The sequence below is a fragment of the Brachyhypopomus gauderio genome, unplaced genomic scaffold (genome assembly GCF_052324685.1).
Source record: "Brachyhypopomus gauderio isolate BG-103 unplaced genomic scaffold, BGAUD_0.2 sc215, whole genome shotgun sequence".
Taxonomy (NCBI): Eukaryota; Metazoa; Chordata; class Actinopteri; order Gymnotiformes; family Hypopomidae; genus Brachyhypopomus; species Brachyhypopomus gauderio.
Genome location: NW_027507036.1, coordinates 141,421 through 162,744, shown reverse-complemented (window position 1 = coordinate 162,744; position 21,324 = coordinate 141,421). Strand labels below are relative to the sequence as shown.

Here is a 21,324-nt window from a genome sequence, read left to right as displayed (position 1 = left end):
GGATAATTAAAACCTAGCTCTTATTTATGTATAGAAACATAAATCGACAATATAATCTGTAGCGTCTTTATGCGGATAAACGAGGGTTGTCGGAATGCCCCACAACACCGGCTGACAGTAAAAAGTGTCGCACGTGAAATGCTACAGGCACCGTTCAGAAACTGATCAGGGGTGAGTTTCCCAAAACGTTCTTAGCGCTAAGTAACTTCGTAACCTCGTACATTTCATACGAGGTTACGAAGTAGCGCTAAGAACGTTTTGGGAAACTCACCCCAGTTCAGTTAAATGGGTTCAGTTCAGTAGATATATGCGGCTTTTAGCCCGGTGCAGCTTATAAAACATTTTACTTTCTTTTTTTTTAACTTTGTAGGTGCGGGTAATATTATGAATGAATTATATTATAATTTTACATATTGTACATAAATAGTAAAAAAAGACACTTTTCTAGGAAAAATATTATACTACACATTACATCTACAGTGGTTTCTTTGCCCCGACTTAAGCTTGTGTGACCGTATCAGTGATGTAAGTTACTGAAAATATGTAGGCCTACTCAAATGGAATTAATTATTTCAAAAACAGTCACTCAATGATCGAGGGAATGCTGAAAGCAGCTTTCGTATTTCGTATATTTGGATTGTAAGATATGCCAGAAGTAGCACATCTGTGTTTTTACTTTTACATGTTGTACATTTTGCACATTGTTAAAAAACTGCAAATTTCATACACAAATCTGATCTCCTGCGTGTTTAAGATGTACTTGATATGAAAAGTATAACATTTACAGATTTTGATTGCAATTGAATGCTTTTCGTAAATATACATTGTCATAGTCTATGGACCCCCTAAAATAGCTTTGGCCACCCTCTGGCCACCCCAAGGATAAAAGTCTAGCTCCGCCACTGTAAATGGGAGATTAGAAATGGGTCTATAGTTGGCTAAAATCTGCGGATCGAGATTCTGTTTTTTAATCAAGGGTCTAATTACGGCGCATTTTAATTGTTTGGGCATGTAACCTAGGTTAAGGGAGGAGTTAATCATATTAAGTAAGGGCCCTGCAGTGGCTGGGAGTAGGTCTTTAAATAGACGGGTTGGAACTGGGTCAAATATACATGATGTAGGCTTAGACGAATTAATCAATGTTGTGAGCTCTTTTTGCGATATAGGATTGAAGATATTTAGCTCAGTAATATTTTTGGATGCATAGTTACTAATAGCTGAACTACTGGGGTTGAATTGGAGGTTAGGCTGCAATGTATTATGACTCTGTAGTCGGATATTATCTATTTTATTATTGAAAAAGTTTAAAAATTCATCGCTAGTGTGTGTAAGTGCTGTGTTAGAACTAGTGTCGTTGATATTTCTTGTTAGTTTAGATACCGTCGCGAAGAGAAATCTAGGGTTATTCTTGTTGTTTTCTATTAGTGTCTGATCACATGAACTTGATAATTCAAATCTGGAAATACATTTTCATTTCAATAAAGGCACAAATAAAGCTTCAAAATGTATGTGTAAATGAAATGTAAAAATGCAAATGTGCCATATTTTGTCATTTGTGATTTTTTTTTTCACCGCAATCAAAATTTGTCCTCCGCCTTTTACCCATCTGTGCAGTTAGAACACACACACACACTCACTAGTGATTACTAGGGGGCTGTAGACCACACGTGCCCAGAGTGGTGGGCAGCCCTAGCCCGGCACCCGGGGAGCAGTTGGGGTTCGGTGCCTTGCTCAAGGGCACCTCAGTTATGGCCTCAGGTCTGGGAATCTAACCCACGACCTTCCGGTCTCAAGACCAGTTCCCTACCACCAGGCCATGACTGCCCCAAATATGAATAGACGTCTATCACATTGCAAATGTAAATGGAACTATTGCATTTGAATTTGAATTTTGAGCTCAAAATTGTTTGTATGAGTGGAACATGTAAATACAAATGCTTATTACATTTTCATTTTAATATTGAGACAGAAAAACGTCCATATGTAGCAGTTGGTTGCAAAGTTGGTTTGTTTTCCAAAAGAAACACATGGTTTTCAGTTTTGAATGTTGTGTCTAATGTGAAAAACAGTGTTTAATGTTTTACAAAAAGTGTGTTTAAGAATTTCTAAATTAGTGTAAGGCTGAGAATGTGCTTAAGGTTTAGCGCACCAGGTCAATAGATAGGCTACATGGGTTAGTGTTTTCAAGAATTGTGCTATAAGGGTACTTAATTTCCCTCGGGATTAATAAAGTACCTATTCTATTCTTAGCAGCCGCAAAAAACTGTATTATAAAAAACTAAAATGTCTAATTCCTGGAATGCATAGCTTGCACTAGTTCATTTATTAGTCTGTGTACCTTTATAGTATGTGCATAAATAAAAACAAATAAAAGGAATATCACACTTGAGATACATGACATCTTTATTTTGGCTTCCTAACTCAAGATGATTCATAGCAATGTCTTTCATGCAAAGGTTTATCCATAGTCTACAAGCTTAATGCATATATAAAATATGGCATCTATTACCTGTGTTTATGAAATCAAAACATTAATTTCATACAAATGTATATTTCATTGATAACAAAGCCCCATACCACCCTTACGGAACAGTATACCATATAAAAGCAATGTTTATGACACCAAGCATCTTTAAATAGACAGTAGTTGGTTTGAGTCACAAACCTTTTTTTAATCTGTCAATAAAATGTCAACAATAATGTAAACAAAAATGAGAATCAAATAATACTGATTGAGTTTTCTCCCCTTGACTCCTTGAGTCCAAACAAGCAGGCAGCCTACTGAGCTTAGTGTTGGATAGCGTCAGTGCATGTGGATGATAATCAATTTGTGGAGATTTGCTTTGAAAACACAAACAAACTTACAGATTGTAAAGAAGGAATAGAACAAGTCTCCCTTTCAGCTTTAACAATGGTATCTCCAGTAAGTACAAAAGTGTAAGCAAAAATGAAAACATTTGCACGTTTGCATGTATGAATAATGAAGTGGCTACAGTGACACAAATTCCATCAATGGCTTTCTTGATTGGTCAAGGCTTATATGGCAAAACAACAATTTATACCCGAACAATCTGCATAAAGTTTTAGAAGGTGAAAATACGAAATACATACATTGAACAGCAGGTAAGACGAGGACATAGTACTAACTCAGTTCAGCTTGGTGCTAGCTGCATTTCCATCTCTAGCAGTTTTGTAAACATAGAAAAGAGGAAAATCTTCTGCTTCTGAATGCACTGGCAGTATTACAAAAGAAATCAGTACTCTTGGGTTTAAATACGTCTATATACACAGTAAAACTGGATGTTAAGACAGTTAAACTTTATACTGAAACAAGCTTTGTTATATGCAATAAACAATTAAGACATAACAGTATTTCTTCAGGACACATTGGGGGATTATGGTTCTGCATGTGTGTACAGAACTCTCGTGAATAAGGCTATGGATAGGCACATATACTTTCTAGAATGGGGAAGAGGCACCCGGGAAGCATACATCCTGAAATACTGGACGAAGACAAGTCTATATGCATTTCTTCCATTTTCCTATGGGTGAGTGTCTTTCTATTGTTGAGCAGCAAAAACACACTGGTGTAGGTTGCATTTATTTTCTTGGCCTTAGAACCTTTGGAGAAACACACCACATTGCAAGACACTATATGCAAAAACACACATTACCAAGAAAGGCTGATCCGTACTATGGTCCATGTATTTAACCAGACAGAGGCACCAGCTTCAATTCGACAGCCCCAATACATATAAATACTTAAAATAATGCTAGATTTCAGGCACTAACCTTTATGTGAAACTCAGGTACACTTTCTCAATTTGGCATAGCTAACCAAGCTTTGGAAAGAAGGACAATTGATCCTTGTAGCTCTTCTTCAAAAGCTGTAAACACTTTTTCCCTTGCAATAGTTCCTTGGGGAGTATTTTTTCACCATTTCATTATCACCGATTTCACTTCTTACCATTCTTGTTCTTGACCTCTCTCTCCCGGTCATCGTTTTCGTACTTATCCCCGCCAGCTTGTGTTACAGTGTCATTTGTTGGTGGGGAATTTGTGGAGGGTGTTTTGTCAGCCTTGTTAGAGGCAGCATGTTTCTTCCACTTCATGTCCTCCACACCCTTCTTGGAAGCCGTGCTATTCACCTGCTGTGTTTCTTTGTATACGCTGAAGGTCTGTTTCGTACTCTGTCTGAAGATGTGCGTCCTGTAGGCTCTCTGGATGATGGCAGCCGACATATCCTCGTGTTTGCGGCGCAGTGTGGAGGTTATGGGCTCGTAGGACACCTTGGAGGGGTTGGAGGCCATGAAACGGTCCTCCATTTGTGCACGGAGGACATCCATCTCCTCACTTTCACCAAGGACGCGTTTGGTGAAAGCAAACAGGATGTCTAGGCAGTGTATTCGCTCCCCGTTAACCATTGGCAAGTCCATATTGATCAGCTGTAGTTTATTGGGCTTGGGAATACGCAGGGGAGGATCCAGAGAATCTGCAAATTCAGACAATTTATTGTATTCTATAAACTGCGTGGCATTAGGGTCAAATTTTTCCCACACTTCATAGAACATCTCAAAGTCATCCTCACTTAACGGCTCAGTGCTCTCCTCCGTGGCCACGCTAAAGTTCTCAAGGATCACAGCAATGTACATGTTCACCACAATCAAGAAGCATATTATAATGTAGCTCACAAAGAAGACAATACCCATGAATGGGCTGCCACAATCACCCTTAACTTCGCTGCCCGTGTGCGTATGGTTGTGGTCGCAGTCAGGAGGACTGCTGTTGAGAATGGGAGACAGGAGCCCATCCCACCCTGCAGAGGTGGTGATCTGAAATAAACATATCATGCTGTTGCCGAAAGTTTCAAAGTTAAACATGTCATCTATGCCAGCCTCTTTTTTGACATAGGCAAAGTTCGACATGCCAAAGATGGCGTAGATGAACATGACTAAGAAGAGAAGAAGTCCGATGTTGAACAGCGCTGGGAGGGACATGATCAAAGCGAAGAGAAGGGTGCGTATTCCCTTGGCACCTTTGATGAGACGCAGGATTCGGCCAATGCGCGCAAGACGTATGACGCGCAACAAGGTTGGCGAGAAAAGGTTAGACAGAATGGTGCTGGAACTGTAGACTGTAAAACAGGAACAGAGTGTTACAGCATGTTATATATCCAAACATGATCATATTTGCAGGTTCTGAGCATGCTCCAGTTACCAGATCTTACCAACTATGGACAGAATCACCACCACAAAGTCAAAAACGTTCCAACCAATAGTGAAAAAATACTGGCGGAGTGAAATCATCTTTAGTACACATTCCATTGTGAAAACCACGATGAAGGCCAGATTGATATGTTCCAGAACACGAGATGTTTCTCTTGTCTGAGAGTCTGTCTCCACCATCATGGCAACCATATTAAGGCATATTAAACTCATAATGGTTATATCAAAAATTTGATTTGTAACGAGGTCAAATACAATTCCCTGGAACTTGTTCTGGAATAAACAAGAGAAACATTTTATTTGACACTTCATTTTATATATATTTATATATATATAGATAAAATGTGTGCGTATCTTTTCATTGGATCGAATATCTTACAGCTGGGCGTGGAATTGGTTTTTGTGGTTTCTTTGACCCAAGTTTCTTCATTGCATTGTAATACTTTTTCTGTTCCTCTGTCAAAAAAATATCCTGACCTCCAAAGTAAATAGGAAAAAAAGATACACTTGTGATTAATCTTACCATAACTTGATACCTCATGGCTTTTTTTTATTTGTAAGAATATACAAATATACAATTGCTTGCACTTATTTTGGTAACATATCTAAGCAAAGCAGCACCTCAGAATCATAACAGGTAATTGTCATGGAATGTTGGTGGAGCAATAAACAAACCCTTTTATTTAAAATGATCATTATTGAAATATTGTTATTTAAATAAGGACTATTAGCAAAACACAAACAAATATTTTCCCCAATGTTTAATAGTCCCTGAATCCCAAAGCAGTTTGCATTAACCTCAAAGTAAGCTACTTATCTTTCGCTTCTGCTGGTTGAAGTTATCGATAATGACACCAATGAAGAGATTGAGAGTGAAGAATGATCCAAAGATTATAAAGCCAACAAAATACAGGTACATTAGCACGCTCTTCTCGTAGCTCGGCTGCTCATCCACCTAGAGGAAGAAGGAGCAATTTATATCACATCATATGGAACAATAGTACAATAGTGTAGAGTGTAACCACCAAAGTGTTGTACCTTTGTAAACTGTTATTACTACATAGCATATAAGCTTACGTTACGCGAATCCACTGCTCCATACATAATGTCCATCCAGCCTTTGAAAGTTGCCTTGAGAGGAAAGAGGACAACATCATATACAATTATTATTTTGCTTATTACCTGTAGAACATAGTATATGTTCTACAAAGACTAACCCTTCATTATTATCATTCTCAGATTACATTACAAGCTTTTGACTGATAAATTCTCAAAGGGCGACATTACCACTTGTAGTAATGCTAGATATCCAGCCCCGACATTGTCGAAGTTAATCTTCAGATTTTTCCAACGGGCCGTTTTGTTGCCCAGCAGTACACAGTCGGTGATGTTCATCACCACAGTGTCATTAAAGCGCTCTCCTGTGGTGATGTTCACACACTCGTAGAACTTTCCGGCAAGCAGGTTGACGCCCATGATACTGAAGATGAGCCAGAAGATAAGGCAGACCAGCAGGACGTTCATGATTGATGGAATGGCCCCGAGGAGAGCATTGACCACCACCTACCAGAGAGGCACAAAGAACCAGGCACACACCACTGCATTACAACACTGTTACACTCTGGAAGTCCCCTCGGTAACACCTTATTTTATAGTCAGGTGTCCATTCGTATTGACCATGTAATTAAGAGAGGTTTATTTTTTAGCTTATTTTTATTTGAGGGAAAAGTCAATAAATCTTTCATGAGGATAGATGACCTTTTGTTGCCGAGTTATTTCTGCTGCTCAAGGTGTAAAGAGGAGAGTACAAACTGGCAAAAGTGCCACAGCTGTAGGTACCACAGGGGAAACTTGCCAGAGTCAGATGAGGAGAAGAGGCCAATAGTGTCTGCACTAGTGATTGACCGATATATCGGCTGGCCGATATTTCGGGCCAATTTTTGGCATTTTTACATTATCGGCATCGGCCGATATATGAGACCAAAAGGCCAATATTTACACAATGCACACAGGCAATGCTGTGGGCAGCTCTGTCATTCTGACTGGTAGAGCACCCCCTTGCATCCATTTTGCCACTTACAGGATGACATCAGTGAAACAGGTACAGGAGTACAAGCCTTCAACCTGCATCTGAATGCCGTCTCATCAGAGAAAATGGTAAGAATTATTTTCTCTCCTTCAGCTCTCACTATTGTTAATGGCTGCTCTTGGTAACATACACTCAGTCATCTGTGATCATAAATGACTGAGCTGATAGCCCAGATACCAAGAGTTATTTAGTATTTTCAGTCGGATGCGCTTGCTAAGGCTAACTTGTTAGCATAGCTTACATTGCAGAGAGTCCAAAAGCTAGCGTAAAATGATTAACTTGCCAACAAGTTAGGAAACAAACTTTACTTTTTTTGTAGATGTGAACGCTCCCTTTTATTCGCCATCGTTCAGTGAAACAGCAGCGCAAATAAGGAGATAATGCTCCTTATGTGCCACTGTGCGTACTGCGGCAGCAGCAGCCGCTGTGCATATTTACTACGACGAAATATGATGATACGACTGGCATAACAACAAATATGCGACATATATCCGCGCACTCTACAAAACCGGGAGATTTTGTCTAACTTGCTCAAAGCGTGAGACTTGAGAACACTGTTTACAAATAAAATTATTATTATTATTGTCATGTAATCAGAATAACCATACCTAGCCACGGCACGTTTAACAGCTTCAGCTCTTTCAGCAGGATCTTAATACGTCTTGTCGTGTTTTGTCTCGAAAACTGCCTCATTGTGATAGCACAGTGTACACACAGCACGACATACACAACACCATAGTCTTCTGTCCAGGAGGGCTGGAAATGCCCTAGCTTTGTTTTTTTTTTAGCCGGAGGTTCTGTCATCTCTGTCATCAAATATCGGCTTTGCATATCGGCCAACGGCCACTACTGCCATCCAAATATCGGCATCGGCATCTGCCATCAAAAAACCCATATCTGTCGATCACTAGTCTGCACCAGTCACTCTGAACTACGCAGGCATACAGGCTCTTGTCCTGCACAATATAGGACAAACTAAATCATTACTAAATGACCAAAGGCATACAACTGAAGTGAAGACCTGTTAAAAAGAAAATGGCACAAATACCCCCCCCCCCCCCCCCCCCCCCCCCCCCACCCACCCACACACACACACACACACACACACACACACACACAGACACACACACAAGATCAGTAATTACAGATGGCAAAGGGGTCAGTAGCTACTGATGTGAGTAAAGGAAGCAATAGCAGAAGCCAAAGCCAATCATGAAAGCACGGTAGCGGCTTCTTATGTGTTGTGTCTGGTACTTCCCACTTGGTAGGAGGCTAGTAAAACAATGCTAATGTTGATATACAGTGGGATGCGAAAGTTTGGGCACCCTTGTTAATTTTCCTGATTTACCTTTATAAATCATTGAATGTTTGGATTAAAAAATCAGTTAAATATATTATATAGGGAACAAACACAGTGATATTTGAGAGGTGAAATTAAGTTTATATGATTTACAGAAAGCGTGCAATAATTGTCTAAACAAAAATAGGCAGGTGCATAAGTTTGGGCACTGTTGTCATTTTATTGATTTCTAACTAACTAATTATTAGAGAACTAATTATTGGAACTCAAATTTGGTTTGGTAAGTTCAATGACCCTTGACAGAGGTGACTCCAATTATGAGAAAGGGTAGTTAAGGGTGGCAATTGTATGTTTTTCTCCTCTTTGCATCTTCTCTGAAATGTCGCAGCATGGGAGATTCAAAACAACTTTCAAATGACCTGAAAACAAAGATTGTTCACTGTCATGGTTTAGGGGAAGGATACAGAAAGCTATGTCAGAGATTTCAGCTTTCAGTCTCCAGTGTGAAAAACATTGTGAGAAAATGGAAGAAGACAAGTACAGTTCAAGTCAAGGCTTGAAGTGGCAGACCAAGCAAAATCTCGAATACACAGAAGCGAAGGATGTTGAGAACAGTCAGTCAACCCACAGACCAGCACCAAAGACCTACAACATCATCTTGCTACTGATGGAGTCACTGTGCATCATTCAACTATTCAGCGCACTTTACACAAGGAGATTCTGTATGGAAGAGTGATGCAGAGGAAGCCTTTTCTCCACCCACATCACAAACAGCTGCTGGAAGCACATTTGGACGAGCCAGCTTCATTTTGGAGTAAGGTGCTGTGAATTGATGAAAACAAAATAGTTATTTGGGCATAACAAGGGCCGTTATGCATGGAAGAAAAAGAACACATCACTCCAAGAAAAACACCTGCTACCTACAGTAAAATTTGGTGGTGGTTCCATCATGCTGTGAGGCTGTGTGGCCAGTACATGGACTGGGAATCTTGTTAAAGTTGAGGGACGCATGGATTCCAATCAATATCAGCAGATTCTGGAGACCAATGTCCAGGAGCACCGGAGCTGGATCTTCCAACAGGACAACGGCCCTAAACTCTGCTCAACATCTATTAAGGCATTCATGCAGAGGAACAAGTATAACATTCTGGAATGGCCATCTCAGTGCCCAGACCTGAATATTATTGAAAAGCTGTGGTGTCGCTTAAAGAGAGCTGTCCATGCTTGGAAACCATCAAACCTAAATGAACTAGAGATGTTTTGTAAAGAAGAATGGTCTAAAATACCTTCAGCCACAATCTAGACTCTCATTAGAAGCTATAGGAAGCATTTAGAGGCTGTTATTTCTGCAAAAGGAGGATCTACAAAATATTAATTTCAGGGTTTTTTTTGGGTGTCCAAACTTATGCACCTGCCTATTTTTGTTTAGACAATTATTGTACACTTTTTGTAAATCATATAAACTTCATTTCACTTCTCAAATATCACTGTTTTTGTCCCCTATATGATATATTTAACTGAATTTTTTAATCCAAACATTCAATGATTTATAAAGGTAAATCAGGAAAATTAATAAGGCTGCCCAAACTTTCGCATCCCACTGTATATAGTGTTCCAATCACTTCCATGGCCACAGGTATATGAAATTAAGCACCTAGGCAAGCAAACATTTTTTAACAAATGTTTGTAAAAACATGGTTGCTCTCAGGAGCTCAGTGAATTCCAGCGTGGAACTGTGATAGGATGCCACATGTGCAACAAATCCAGTCGTGAAATTTCCTCACTACTAAATATTCTACAGTCAACTCTCAGCTGTTTTATTAAAAAATGGAAGTGTTTGGGGACGACCGCAGCTCAGCCACGTAAACTGATGGAGTGGGGTCAGCGGATGCTGAAGTCAATCACTACAGACATCCAAACTTCAGGTGACCTTCAGATTATCTCAAGATCAGTGCGCAGAGAGCTTCATGGAATGGGTTTCCATGGTCGAGCAGCTGCATCCAAGCCATACATCACCAAATAGTGGGATGCAGTGGTGTAAAGCACGCTGCTACTGGACTCTAGAGCAGTGGAGGCGTGTTCTCTGGAGCAACGAATCACGCTTCTCCATCTGGCAATCTGATGGACGAGTCTGGGTTTGGCAGTTGCCAGGAGAACGGTATTTGTCTGACTGCATTGTGCCAAGTGTAAAGTTTGGTGGATGGCGGATTATGGTGTGGGGTTGTTTTTCAGTAGCTAGGGTTGGCCCCTTAGTTCCAGTGAAAGGAACTCTGAATGCTTCAGCATACCAAAACATTGTGGACAATTCCATGCTCCCAACTTTGTGAGAACAGTTTGGAGCTTTTCCTCTTCCAACATCCTCTTCCAAAGCAATATCCATAAATACATGGATGGCAGAGCCTGGTTTAGGAATGGGATGTCACTTAAGTTCATATGATTCAATGAAGGTGAGCAAATACTTTTGGCAATATATGCTGCAAGTATACAAAATACACATAGAACAAAGTATGAGCACTCACTGTTGTATGTACATTTGCCACCACTGCTTCTTGAATGACTCGAGTGGTTTATAATGGTTTTTAATGGTTACATTCTCTGATAGCCATTATTAACCAAATTGGTAAGATATGCAACAGATTCCACTGTGTTACAAAAGGAAAAACAAAAGGATGTCAGCGCAAGATTTGCTTCAGCACACTGATGAGATTATGGGCGTCTCCACTGCAGCTGATCACCCGGGCTTTTCTTACAGGATAATGGAGGCTAAATCTAATGTTCAGAGAAACACATTTGGATAGAATAGTCAGAGGAGGAGTCTAGCAGGAGGAAGCGTGGTTACTGGACCACTATACGCCTGTGTAGTTCACATGAGCTCTCTCCACCCCCCACCCTGGCCTTGGGGGGCTTTAGGGAGTTCGCCAACCCATGAGCCCAACCTCAAAGAAACCGTTTATCAAAGTATTGGACTGCCAAGTTCTGATATAGCAGGAGGCTACAAACAGGCTTTGTAGAAAATTACATAACAGCCCTTTGATTCGTTTTATTGAATCATTTGTGATAAAGAGGCATGTTGACCAGTCACTGATGTTCCAGAACAGTGCTCGCTGGATATTTGGATGAAACGCAAATGTGGATCACATTGTGAGCATTGCAGAACAATCTTTAGCCAAGTTACATAATTTTTTAAGATATTGCAAAGTTTAATTGCAATATGCCAGCATAATACTGCAACATGGATTTGTCTGCCTGTTTTTTTCTGTCTGTTCACTCAAGCACTTGCATCCTGTGTCACATCCTGGGTCTTCCTTACACTGTTACCCATGAGACACGTAATTTGACATTTTGTCCATATAATAAGCTAAGCGTATTACGCTAAGCTACCATAAAGTGGCTATTGCTCGCATGTATGCTTCAGTTTTCAGCCATAATTTCATAGGGAACATGGGATCACATTGCCTCCTGGCCAAAACCCATTATTCTTTCTTGTGTTGCATGGTCCCATTTGAGTGAAACAGACACACGGTGTGCTGTAAGCACATGTGCATGGTGTCTGTGCAGGAAGGGGGCAGGAAGGGGGCAGGACGTGAAGTCGGCCTCCTGCGGATCTGTGTCTTACCCTCATTCCCTCGAAGCGCGAGAGGGCGCGGAGAGGGCGCAGAGCCCGCAGGGTACGCAGAGATTTGATGGCATCAACCTTCGAATAGCCCAGGGTGTTGGCCACCAGGCTGACCAGAGACACCTAGACACAAACACGCGTGCACAAGCACACACAGGCACACACAGATACATACATAATAATTACATAATAAGGAGCTACATCTCTCATCTCATATCTCTCCCCCTCTCCATCATGTTTTTCCCTAGAGGCTCAGCCATAGACCTGCAGGCTGGTAATCCATTCTCTCACTCATCCATGTCAAAGGATCACACAAACATGCACAGGCAATCCTGGCTCCAACACACACAAAATATATACAGAGACAAATGCCTCAAACTGAAATGACAGTAAAAATATTAACAGCTCAATCAGTCGTATGCTTCAAACAAGGCACAAGGAACAAGAAATCTTTTTGTAGGACATACGTCAACAATAAGGAAGTCAAGCCAGCACCAGGCATTGGTGAAGTATTTTGCAAATCCATAGGCCAGCCACTTCAAAAGCATTTCCAATATGAAGACATAGGTAAAAACTTTATCTCCATATTCCAAAACAAGCTTCACTGCCTTCTTGTTTTCAATGTGTATGTCCTCAAACGCCTGAAAAAATCCAGACATATTACTGATTTTCAAAAGGTCAAATAAATTTGCACTGTAAAGAACATAAAACACAATCAAACAATTTTATTATTTAAAATTACAATATTTATTTATGCAAAAGCACAGTGGCCCCTTACCAGAGCTCCGCTGCTGAGCAGTATCATGAAGATGATGAAGGACTCAAACCAGTTGTGCTCCACGATCCTAAAACAGGTTCGTCTGATGGTCCACCACGTCTTCCACCTGCCGAGCTCCATATTCACCTGACAGCAGGTAAATCTACGTACACAGCCTGCGGGAGCAAAGACCTCTCTGACTCGGGCAGGTGCGAGATGTGTGGGGGTATTTTAATGCATTCAGTGTCAACACTCAATACATCTTTTTCCTTGCACTTTAGCTTAAAGATGGATCATCAAGACTCTATTGTGTAATGTCAGTGCTTTTAAATGGGTGGGAGTTTAATTAGGTTGCTCCCTCACCGTCTGTGAAGCAGGCTTCCGGGTCCATGGACTCCTCCTGGTTGAGCTCCAGAGACACGGGCCCCTCCCTCAGGGGCCTGACGTCCACAGTGCTGCCCTCTGACGAACTCAAGCCCAGCGACAGCTTCTGCAAGAGAAGGTCCAGATGTAGTGCTCGTTTCCATGACAACACCTCAGCCAGAGCCAGTCGCCATGGCGTCGCCGGGAAGATGCCACAAGTGAGCATTCAAAGTCAATCATTTTGGCTAGGTCATGTGATTTGTTTGTGAGACTAGGCTTGGTCTATGTCTGCTCACAAGACTAGCAGTCATATTCTCGATTTCATGCAAAGGCAGTCAAATGTACCTTCGGACTCTGATATATATGAATACAGCTTACATTATATATTTTTTTTATTTTGCCTTATCTGAACATTGGTTAAAAAATGTTTTGCTACCAGAGTCGTAGGTAAAATTGATGCCACTTAAGGACATGCAATAAAAACATGTACATTGTCTAGTTTTGCATATGCCCACAATCTTAAATCTTCAGTAATTATATAAAAATAAGATTATATAAGAATAATATATATATAAGAATAAGAATTTCACATTAAAAATAGATGGCACACTGAGAAAACGTAACATTCAGTTCATTCCAGTGAACAAGACACAGGCCTCGAGTTAGAACGGTTGATGAAAGGTCACCCTTCAATGCCAACTGCTGATACATATAGCAGCTAGCATCGCTCTGGTGAGATGGGAGGATCTCAGCAGGAATGATGTAAGCAGACTGCAATGAAACTGATTCTTAATATCTTGTGCAAACTGAGGGTGATCAAACACGCAGCCTCTTCCTACCTTTTTGCGATTGTGCGATTCACACTGCATTCTTATCTATTGTTGTTTCAGTTTAAAGTACTGTTTCCTAATGTTTGCCGTAAAAGGGCTTTTAATTAAGGTTTTACTGGTGAATTTTTTTTACTCGACTGTAAACATTACCACCTAAATATGCTTTCATCATTCCACCATGGAAATGCCCAAATGTTCTGAGACTTACTCAGTGGCTTATCTTATGAATTTTGACATTGTGAAGCAAAATCCATTCTTGATCCATGTGATCAAGAGTATTCTTTGACATTTGACTGAACTTTAACAAGAATTCAAACCATCATCCACCAATGGAATAACAATGCTGCTCATTTCAGATGTGATAGGCTTAAAGAAAAATCATACAGTTGTAAGAAAAAGTTTGAGAACCCTTTGGGATTTTCTGGATTTCTGCAGGAATTGCTCTTAAAATTTAATGTGATCTTCTTATTATAATAATCAACATAACAATGACAAAAAATTTATTTAATTCTTTTTTTTTTAACCCAGACCAGTTTAGTGTACTATATCACTTACATCCAAGCTGTCACGTTGAGGACCCCGGCCCCTCCCTTTTGGGCGTGTGTATACGTAGTCTACGTGCTTTGTCTGCGTCAGTGGAACTCTGTGGTGAAGGCTATGTTGTGTGAATAATGTGTCTCACCTGTGAATCGTCTCGTAATCACGTGGGGCTAATGTGATTTGTCTATTTAATGTGCGCTCACGCAGTGTCCTGTGCTCGTCGTTGTCTAAGTCTACACGTAGTGTGTGTCTGCCTAAGTGTTACTTGTGCGCTATTGCGCAATTCATGTGAAGATTAAAAGTGACGTCAGTCGAAAAACAAGGATTCTGTGTCTCGTCCTTCGCCGACCCACGAACGTCACACAAGCATGCAAGGCAACCAGTCTTTGTGGTATCCTCCCACCATCCCTGCTCAATTTTCCTATGATTTATTTTGTACATTCCTGAGGTATTATCAAGGAAATACAGTAAGTAGATATCAAGTATCAATATGCCAGAATATCTTTAGCTTGATGACTATTAATAACTCATTTTTAAGACCTGCCTTTCTGTAGACCGACCCAAATCTTTACAAATCCTTCTGGAACACTTTCCACCTGAGAACATCTGTTGAAAGCCTTTTTAACCAAGCCATATTGCACTTAGCAGACCACACTGCAGTATGTTACAAGACAAATCGATTCCATACCTGAACTGGTCTTAATACGTACCATCAATTAGCCCTTTTAAAATGACCCCTTTTTATCTACATTTCATTGTCTACATTATTTCCAACATCGATCCTGAATATTCAAACCATTTGCTCACTTATCAATGTAAAACTATGCAATATATGTATATATACACACGTGTCTTGTTTTACATATCAATGTAAAATGTGCATTTTGTTCAAAGCTATAAATAAGACAATAAACAAAATAAACTATAAACTACATAAATACATATATATGCATATAAAATAACATCAATATGTAACCCAACACCTAAATGAAGATCACATTTTTGGGGCTATTTATACAGAAACACAGATGCTGTCCCAAACAGTTTGCAAACTCTTTTTGCACCACATATAAAAATGAAAAATACATGAGTGAACAATACATCTAGCACATTATTTCTGTTAATATGAACGAAAAACGAGAATAAAAACACAATCAGGCAAAAATGATTTAAAATACCTATATATAGTTATTATATATATATGAATGGTAAATGCAGTCTCCATGAAAGTGGTGGTATGGCAGTATGTATAATAAATAGGTCTTACAAGCATCCCTCAAACGCTTGATAGCATCTCAACAAGCACTGCAATATCAAATCAGGTTAAGGGGAGTGAGACTGACAGATAGTAGGATCGTATTTTCCTGTGTCTGCAGAAAAGAAAAGTTATTCTGCATCAAATAGGGAAGGACACCAACTAATAACACATTCCAGTCAATCGACTAAAATTCTTTTCAGGTTTTCTTAAGTTTGATTGTTTGAACATCCAAGCATGTGTCGTGTGAACTACCACTGGCAAAGATCTTCATCTAGCACAAAGCGCAGTAGTGTGTTCTGCAGAGAGCCAAGAGCCGCAAGCTCACATGCACTCAGTGTTAAATGGTACATAATATAATAATAATAATACATATAAGGGTTTTTTTTTTCTCACAGTCCCAGCTAAAGGGTAAAGTGTAGAGCAGGAGTGTCAAACTCATTTTCACCGCGGGCCACATCAGCATAATTGTTACCCACGGAGGGCCATATGCAGTGGTGGAGCTAGACTTTTTTTCAAGGGGTGGCCAAAAGGTGAACAAGGTTTTATCAGAGGGGTCCATATACAAATGATGAACGAAAGGAAACACATATTTTCTCTTAAAATTACCATTTCCAGTGGGGTGGCATTAGGGGTGGCAAGGGCTCTGTTGGGGGTGGCAACTGCCCCCCCTTTGGCTCTGCCACTGGCCATATGGAACTTATCAATGTACCTACTCCTTAATGTTAAATACGTCTGAATTTATTACTTATTCAAGTTACAAAAATTACAGATTTATTTGCGCAAATGTAAAAAAAAATGTTTGCTTGTTGCTCTGTTATTATAACATAAATCCTTTAAATTTGTTAGGTTATGAAAACCACATTACTCCATCAATGATCAAACTATCCAAGTTTGTTCAAAACTTGAAATATCAAATAACTGAAAATAGCAATTGTGCTTCAAAAACACTTCCTCTGAAAAAGACTGAAGCGCGGCGATTTATTCAGCCATAACAAAGCAGCTTTTACTGCCATTTTGTTTGTGGTTGTAAACACATTCTGTTGCGATCGCAGTTTGCTTTTTAATTCTTTGACAATTCGTCGTTTTTCTTGATGCCTAATTTTGGCATAATTAGCTCCGTGTTTGGTCGCAAAATATTGCAACGTATATTGTACTCTTTGACAACCGCCGCCGCTTCATACCCGTTTTTCTCCTTGAAGCGCAAACATCGCTTTCCCATCTTTCTTGAAACACCTATCTGCATCAATGTTTCTCTTCCCTGACATTTTGGGATCATTATTTGTATTTCTCAATTACACTTATTGGGAAAATCGCATCGCTGTGTCGAGATGACGTCACTTCGCGGGTAACATAATTGTGGGAAATGTAGTTTTTGCTCACTTTTACTGTTTTTTTGGAAAATTTGGCTTTTTAAGCTCTCGCGGGACAATTACGCGGCGGGCCACATTTGGCCCGCGGGCCTTGAGTTTGACACCTGTGATGTAGAGCATACAAGCCTTTCTGGAACAGTGTTTGTTTGGAACAACAGAATGAAAAATATTTGGTGAACGAAATATACTGTATTTATCTGAATTGCATAACCTAACCCAAGTTTAAATTGTATAGATCATATCGATTTAATGATTCAATTCCTAAACCAGGATAAGGAAAACCCCAAAAATTCAGTTGTCTGCACTAATGAATGACTAAACCAGTCAAAGCTGCTTCACATCATCAAGCCCCCACACAATAAACTTAAGTAAGAATCCCATCAGCCAACGTACCTCCTTATCCTCTTCCACATCTGAAGTGTAGCTGCTGAAATCCTCCGTGTTGTTGCCCTCGCCGTCGGACTCTGCCGCCGCGATGGGCACGGTGACTGTCAGGCTGACGTCCGCGCTGTACTCTTCGGGCTCGCCGGCCTCCTCTCTCACCCCGGCCGGGTTTTTGACCAGCTCCACCACGGTGTGGTTGAGGGAATCGGGCTGCTTCCTGCCGTTTTTCAGCCCGTCCTCCTCTGGCGCCTTCTTCCTCCGGCGCCGCAGACAAGCGCTCCGGAACGAGTCGCATAGACAGGCCTTGACCGAGCGGAAGCACCTCTTCATGCGACCCACGGCGACCTGCAGGTTGTTCATCTCACTGTTCTCCTCGTTGGGCGTCAGATTGTCTGCACTAAAAGAGCTGAGCAGCAAGGCCAGGAACAGGTTCAGAACCTGCAAGAGTCAAGATGGGAAATCACTGCAGGTACAAGAGGATCTGGTTTAAAACAATGAAATTGGAGTCATTTATATGTAGAGAATATGTATAAGTATATAGAAATGCATATGTACATACACAACCCATTTTTGCATGCATAATGAGATCTCATTACAATCTCATAACAAGTGCTCCCAAAAGTATACCAATGCCAATACGAAATGGACATGCACAGCCTCAATTAAAATAATGATAGAAAAGGTGCAGGAAACATATACATACCACAAGATTTCCAATCACCATAACCATGAGGAAGCCAATGAGACACATGGCCTGATTGTTTATCAACATGCAGTCCCACATGGTCTCGATCCATTCACCGCACAGAATACGAAATACAATGAGGAAAGAGTGAAAGAAGTCGATCATGTGCCAGCGCGGCTGACAGTTGTCCGAAATCTGGCACTTATTGTTGCTATATTCCTTTCCGAACAGCTGCATGCCCACCACGGCGAAGATGAAGACGATGATGGCTAGGACGAAGGTCAGGTTGCTGAGGGCACCAAGCGAGTTGCCAATGATCTTAATCAGCATGTTTAGAGTGGGCCATGATTTGGCCAATTTTAAGACTCTCAGCTATGATGGAAACATAATAAAAATATTCAGTCATGGTAAAATGCAATGGCTTCAGGAGTTGAAAAGTGTACAGTCATCACAGAATGATTATGCTGTTTGTTAATGATTAAACCTTTGATGTTTGAGCATTACAAATGATGCCAGTAACGCTTCTTACCAGCCGGAATGACCTAAGCACAGACATTCCAGATACATTTTCCAACCCAAGTTCCATGAGACTCAGACTGACAATGACGCTATCAAACATATTCCAGCGTACTTGGAAGTAATTATAAGGGTCCAATGCGATGATCTTGAAAATCATCTCTGCTGTGAAGATGCCTGTGAAAACCTGGACAGAATGTCTGATCAGTGAGCTGTCACATACTCGCTAGGACAAGTCTTTCAAGTCTCGTTTGAACAAATCCATTTCTACAACGGACACGATAATCACTAGAAAAAATGAAAGTGAATTGAAATGTCCTTACATAGTTGCCCACTGAAAGCACGGAGCGGAGATCCTTGTTCATGGGATGACACTCCATGGCCATGAATAATGTATTCATTACTATGCAGATGGTAATAGACAGATCCACAAGGGGATCCATCACAACCATATGAACCGCTTTCTTTATTTTCACCCACGCCGGGCAACATTCCCAGATCAGAAATCTGTGTGCAAACCTATTCCAGCATGGATGGCACTTCTGCCTGGATTCCTCCAGTTCTGCAACATTAAAGAATAAGGTTTAAAAATCCTGAATGCTATTTATAATCTATGATGCTATTAAGGTGGATTAGATGAGACATTAATCCTAATGTCACAGTGAGGATGAAATATTAATGGGACCCCCCACCCCCACCCCACCCCCCTGCACACATAGCACATACATTAATCCACTGAAGCATAGCATGTTGCTGTTTAAAAAATCATTTTGTAAAATTACGGTAACTGAAATATGGCTATATGTTGTTTATAACGAGTGATAATTCAACATGTTAACACCTGACCTCATAGTGTTAACATGTCCTAAGCCTGAAGAAGTCCAAAACCATGGGTTGTTCAAATTCATTTGGATTTTGGATATGAGTGCACATACCTTCCATTGTGTTGGTGATGATACTGGCCACACTCAGGGCCCTCTGCCTGGCTCCATGGTCAGTCAGAAAGCCTGGTGAGGCTTGGAGGAAGTCACTTTGCATACAGAACTCATCATCTATGTCCTCCTGGATGAGAGGTTACATTGAGGACATGGTTCAAAGAAACTGTACTATATAGCATTAACTGAATAATGCTTAAAAGTATTATAGTTTGACTATACAACTCCTGTTAACGCGTAATAATTAAAAACAGCAGCGCGAAAGGCATCACGAGATTCTCAAGTACGAAGTTCTTACGTCGTCATCGTCCGTCGCGGCTTTATCTATGGTCACCTGGGGCAGCACCAGGCCAGCGGGAGAGTTAGGCAGAGAGCTCGAGCTCACGAGCGACACTACGCCGTTGCAGTCAACTGAGCAGCGCACTTTGCCGTTGGTCGACATAAGAATTCGCGGGGTCCGACCGCTTTTACTGACGCTGCTGTAGAGACGCTCGGGGCGGCGGGGCAAGAAGAGTGAGTCTCGCCGGCTGCACGTGTCATCGAACGCGCTGTGCTCATCATCGGCGAAGCTGTTCTCAGAACCCAGGTGGCTTCGGAAGGTGAAAATACTGTTCTGACATGGGGTAAAGACTGAGCCCTGGATACTCAGGAGGGACTAGGGTTAGGGTTAGAAAAAAACTGGTATTAGGCTTAGGTCATACAGCGTTAGTCGAGGTGGTGATGATGAACATGTAACAAATGTTGAAGTTGATGATGATGATGACAATTCTAGTGATGATGAGGATGATAAAGAGCAAACGATTAAATGAACCAAAAGAATACTGTGGATGCAAAGCTGTTGCCATACGTATGGCAACTTGTGCAATGAGATGAAAGCGAAGCAGATGAGGTAGCCAAAAAGGTAACGGAAATAATGGAAGAAATGTTTAAGTAAAAAAAAAATGGTTATGATAAAATACAATGAAGTGATGAAGAACCAGGAGGCAACATGAATCAGCTCTACAGCTGCAGAGATCTTCCTGACCTGTTGTGGAGATGGGAACGTCCTGTCATATGACAGGCGATTTCCATCCAACGAAAACGGGATGCTTGACCTTCTAATGCTGCCCTCTGACTCGGAAACGTGGATCTTCTTGCCGCCGCCCTTCTCCCCTTCCTCCTTCCTCTGCCTCCTCTTCTTCCTCTGGTTGCATCGCTCTTTGGCACTTTTGGAGCTGAGCCTGGAGGCCTCAGAACCCGTGTCCGTCATCTCTCTGCTGGAATCCTCATTCTCAAATGCGTCCACCACCGCCTAGCGGACATGCAGAGGAGGAGGCAGCGCTAAACCAGTTGAAACGGAGCTTAAGATTCATTCCTCCGAACAGATGCAAGCTCATGAAAGAAGTCATTTTTGGTTCCCTGCCACTGAGATTACCTAATCGGTTCTGAAGGAGTACAAGTAGAGTTTAGAAGCTGA

At 40.9% G+C, this 21,324-nt stretch overlaps 1 protein-coding gene across 3 annotated transcripts in view; it reads right to left on the bottom strand.

Annotated features, from left to right (window-relative positions):
* Positions 1-2,402: 2,402 nt before the first annotated feature.
* The window catches only part of scn1laa (sodium channel, voltage-gated, type I-like, alpha), a 35,229-nt gene continuing 16,307 nt past the window's right edge, over positions 2,403-21,324 (bottom strand). For all 3 annotated transcript variants that reach the window (XM_076995520.1, XM_076995518.1, XM_076995519.1), the window contains 17 exons: positions 20,893-21,159; positions 20,167-20,523; positions 19,869-19,995; positions 19,257-19,495; positions 18,947-19,120; positions 18,436-18,789; positions 17,742-18,170; positions 13,351-13,477; positions 13,009-13,163; positions 12,698-12,871; positions 12,231-12,353; positions 6,513-6,788; positions 6,303-6,356; positions 6,043-6,180; positions 5,605-5,709; positions 5,228-5,498; positions 2,403-5,134 (listed from right to left, as the gene is read on the bottom strand). In XM_076995520.1, coding sequence (XP_076851635.1) covers positions 3,957-5,134; positions 5,228-5,498; positions 5,605-5,709; positions 6,043-6,180; positions 6,303-6,356; positions 6,513-6,788; positions 12,231-12,353; positions 12,698-12,871; positions 13,009-13,163; positions 13,351-13,477; positions 17,742-18,170; positions 18,436-18,789; positions 18,947-19,120; positions 19,257-19,495; positions 19,869-19,995; positions 20,167-20,523; positions 20,893-21,159 — 4,548 coding nt within the window. In that variant the 3' untranslated portion in view covers positions 2,403-3,956. The remainder of the gene's footprint in view (positions 5,135-5,227; positions 5,499-5,604; positions 5,710-6,042; positions 6,181-6,302; positions 6,357-6,512; positions 6,789-12,230; positions 12,354-12,697; positions 12,872-13,008; positions 13,164-13,350; positions 13,478-17,741; positions 18,171-18,435; positions 18,790-18,946; positions 19,121-19,256; positions 19,496-19,868; positions 19,996-20,166; positions 20,524-20,892; positions 21,160-21,324) is intronic.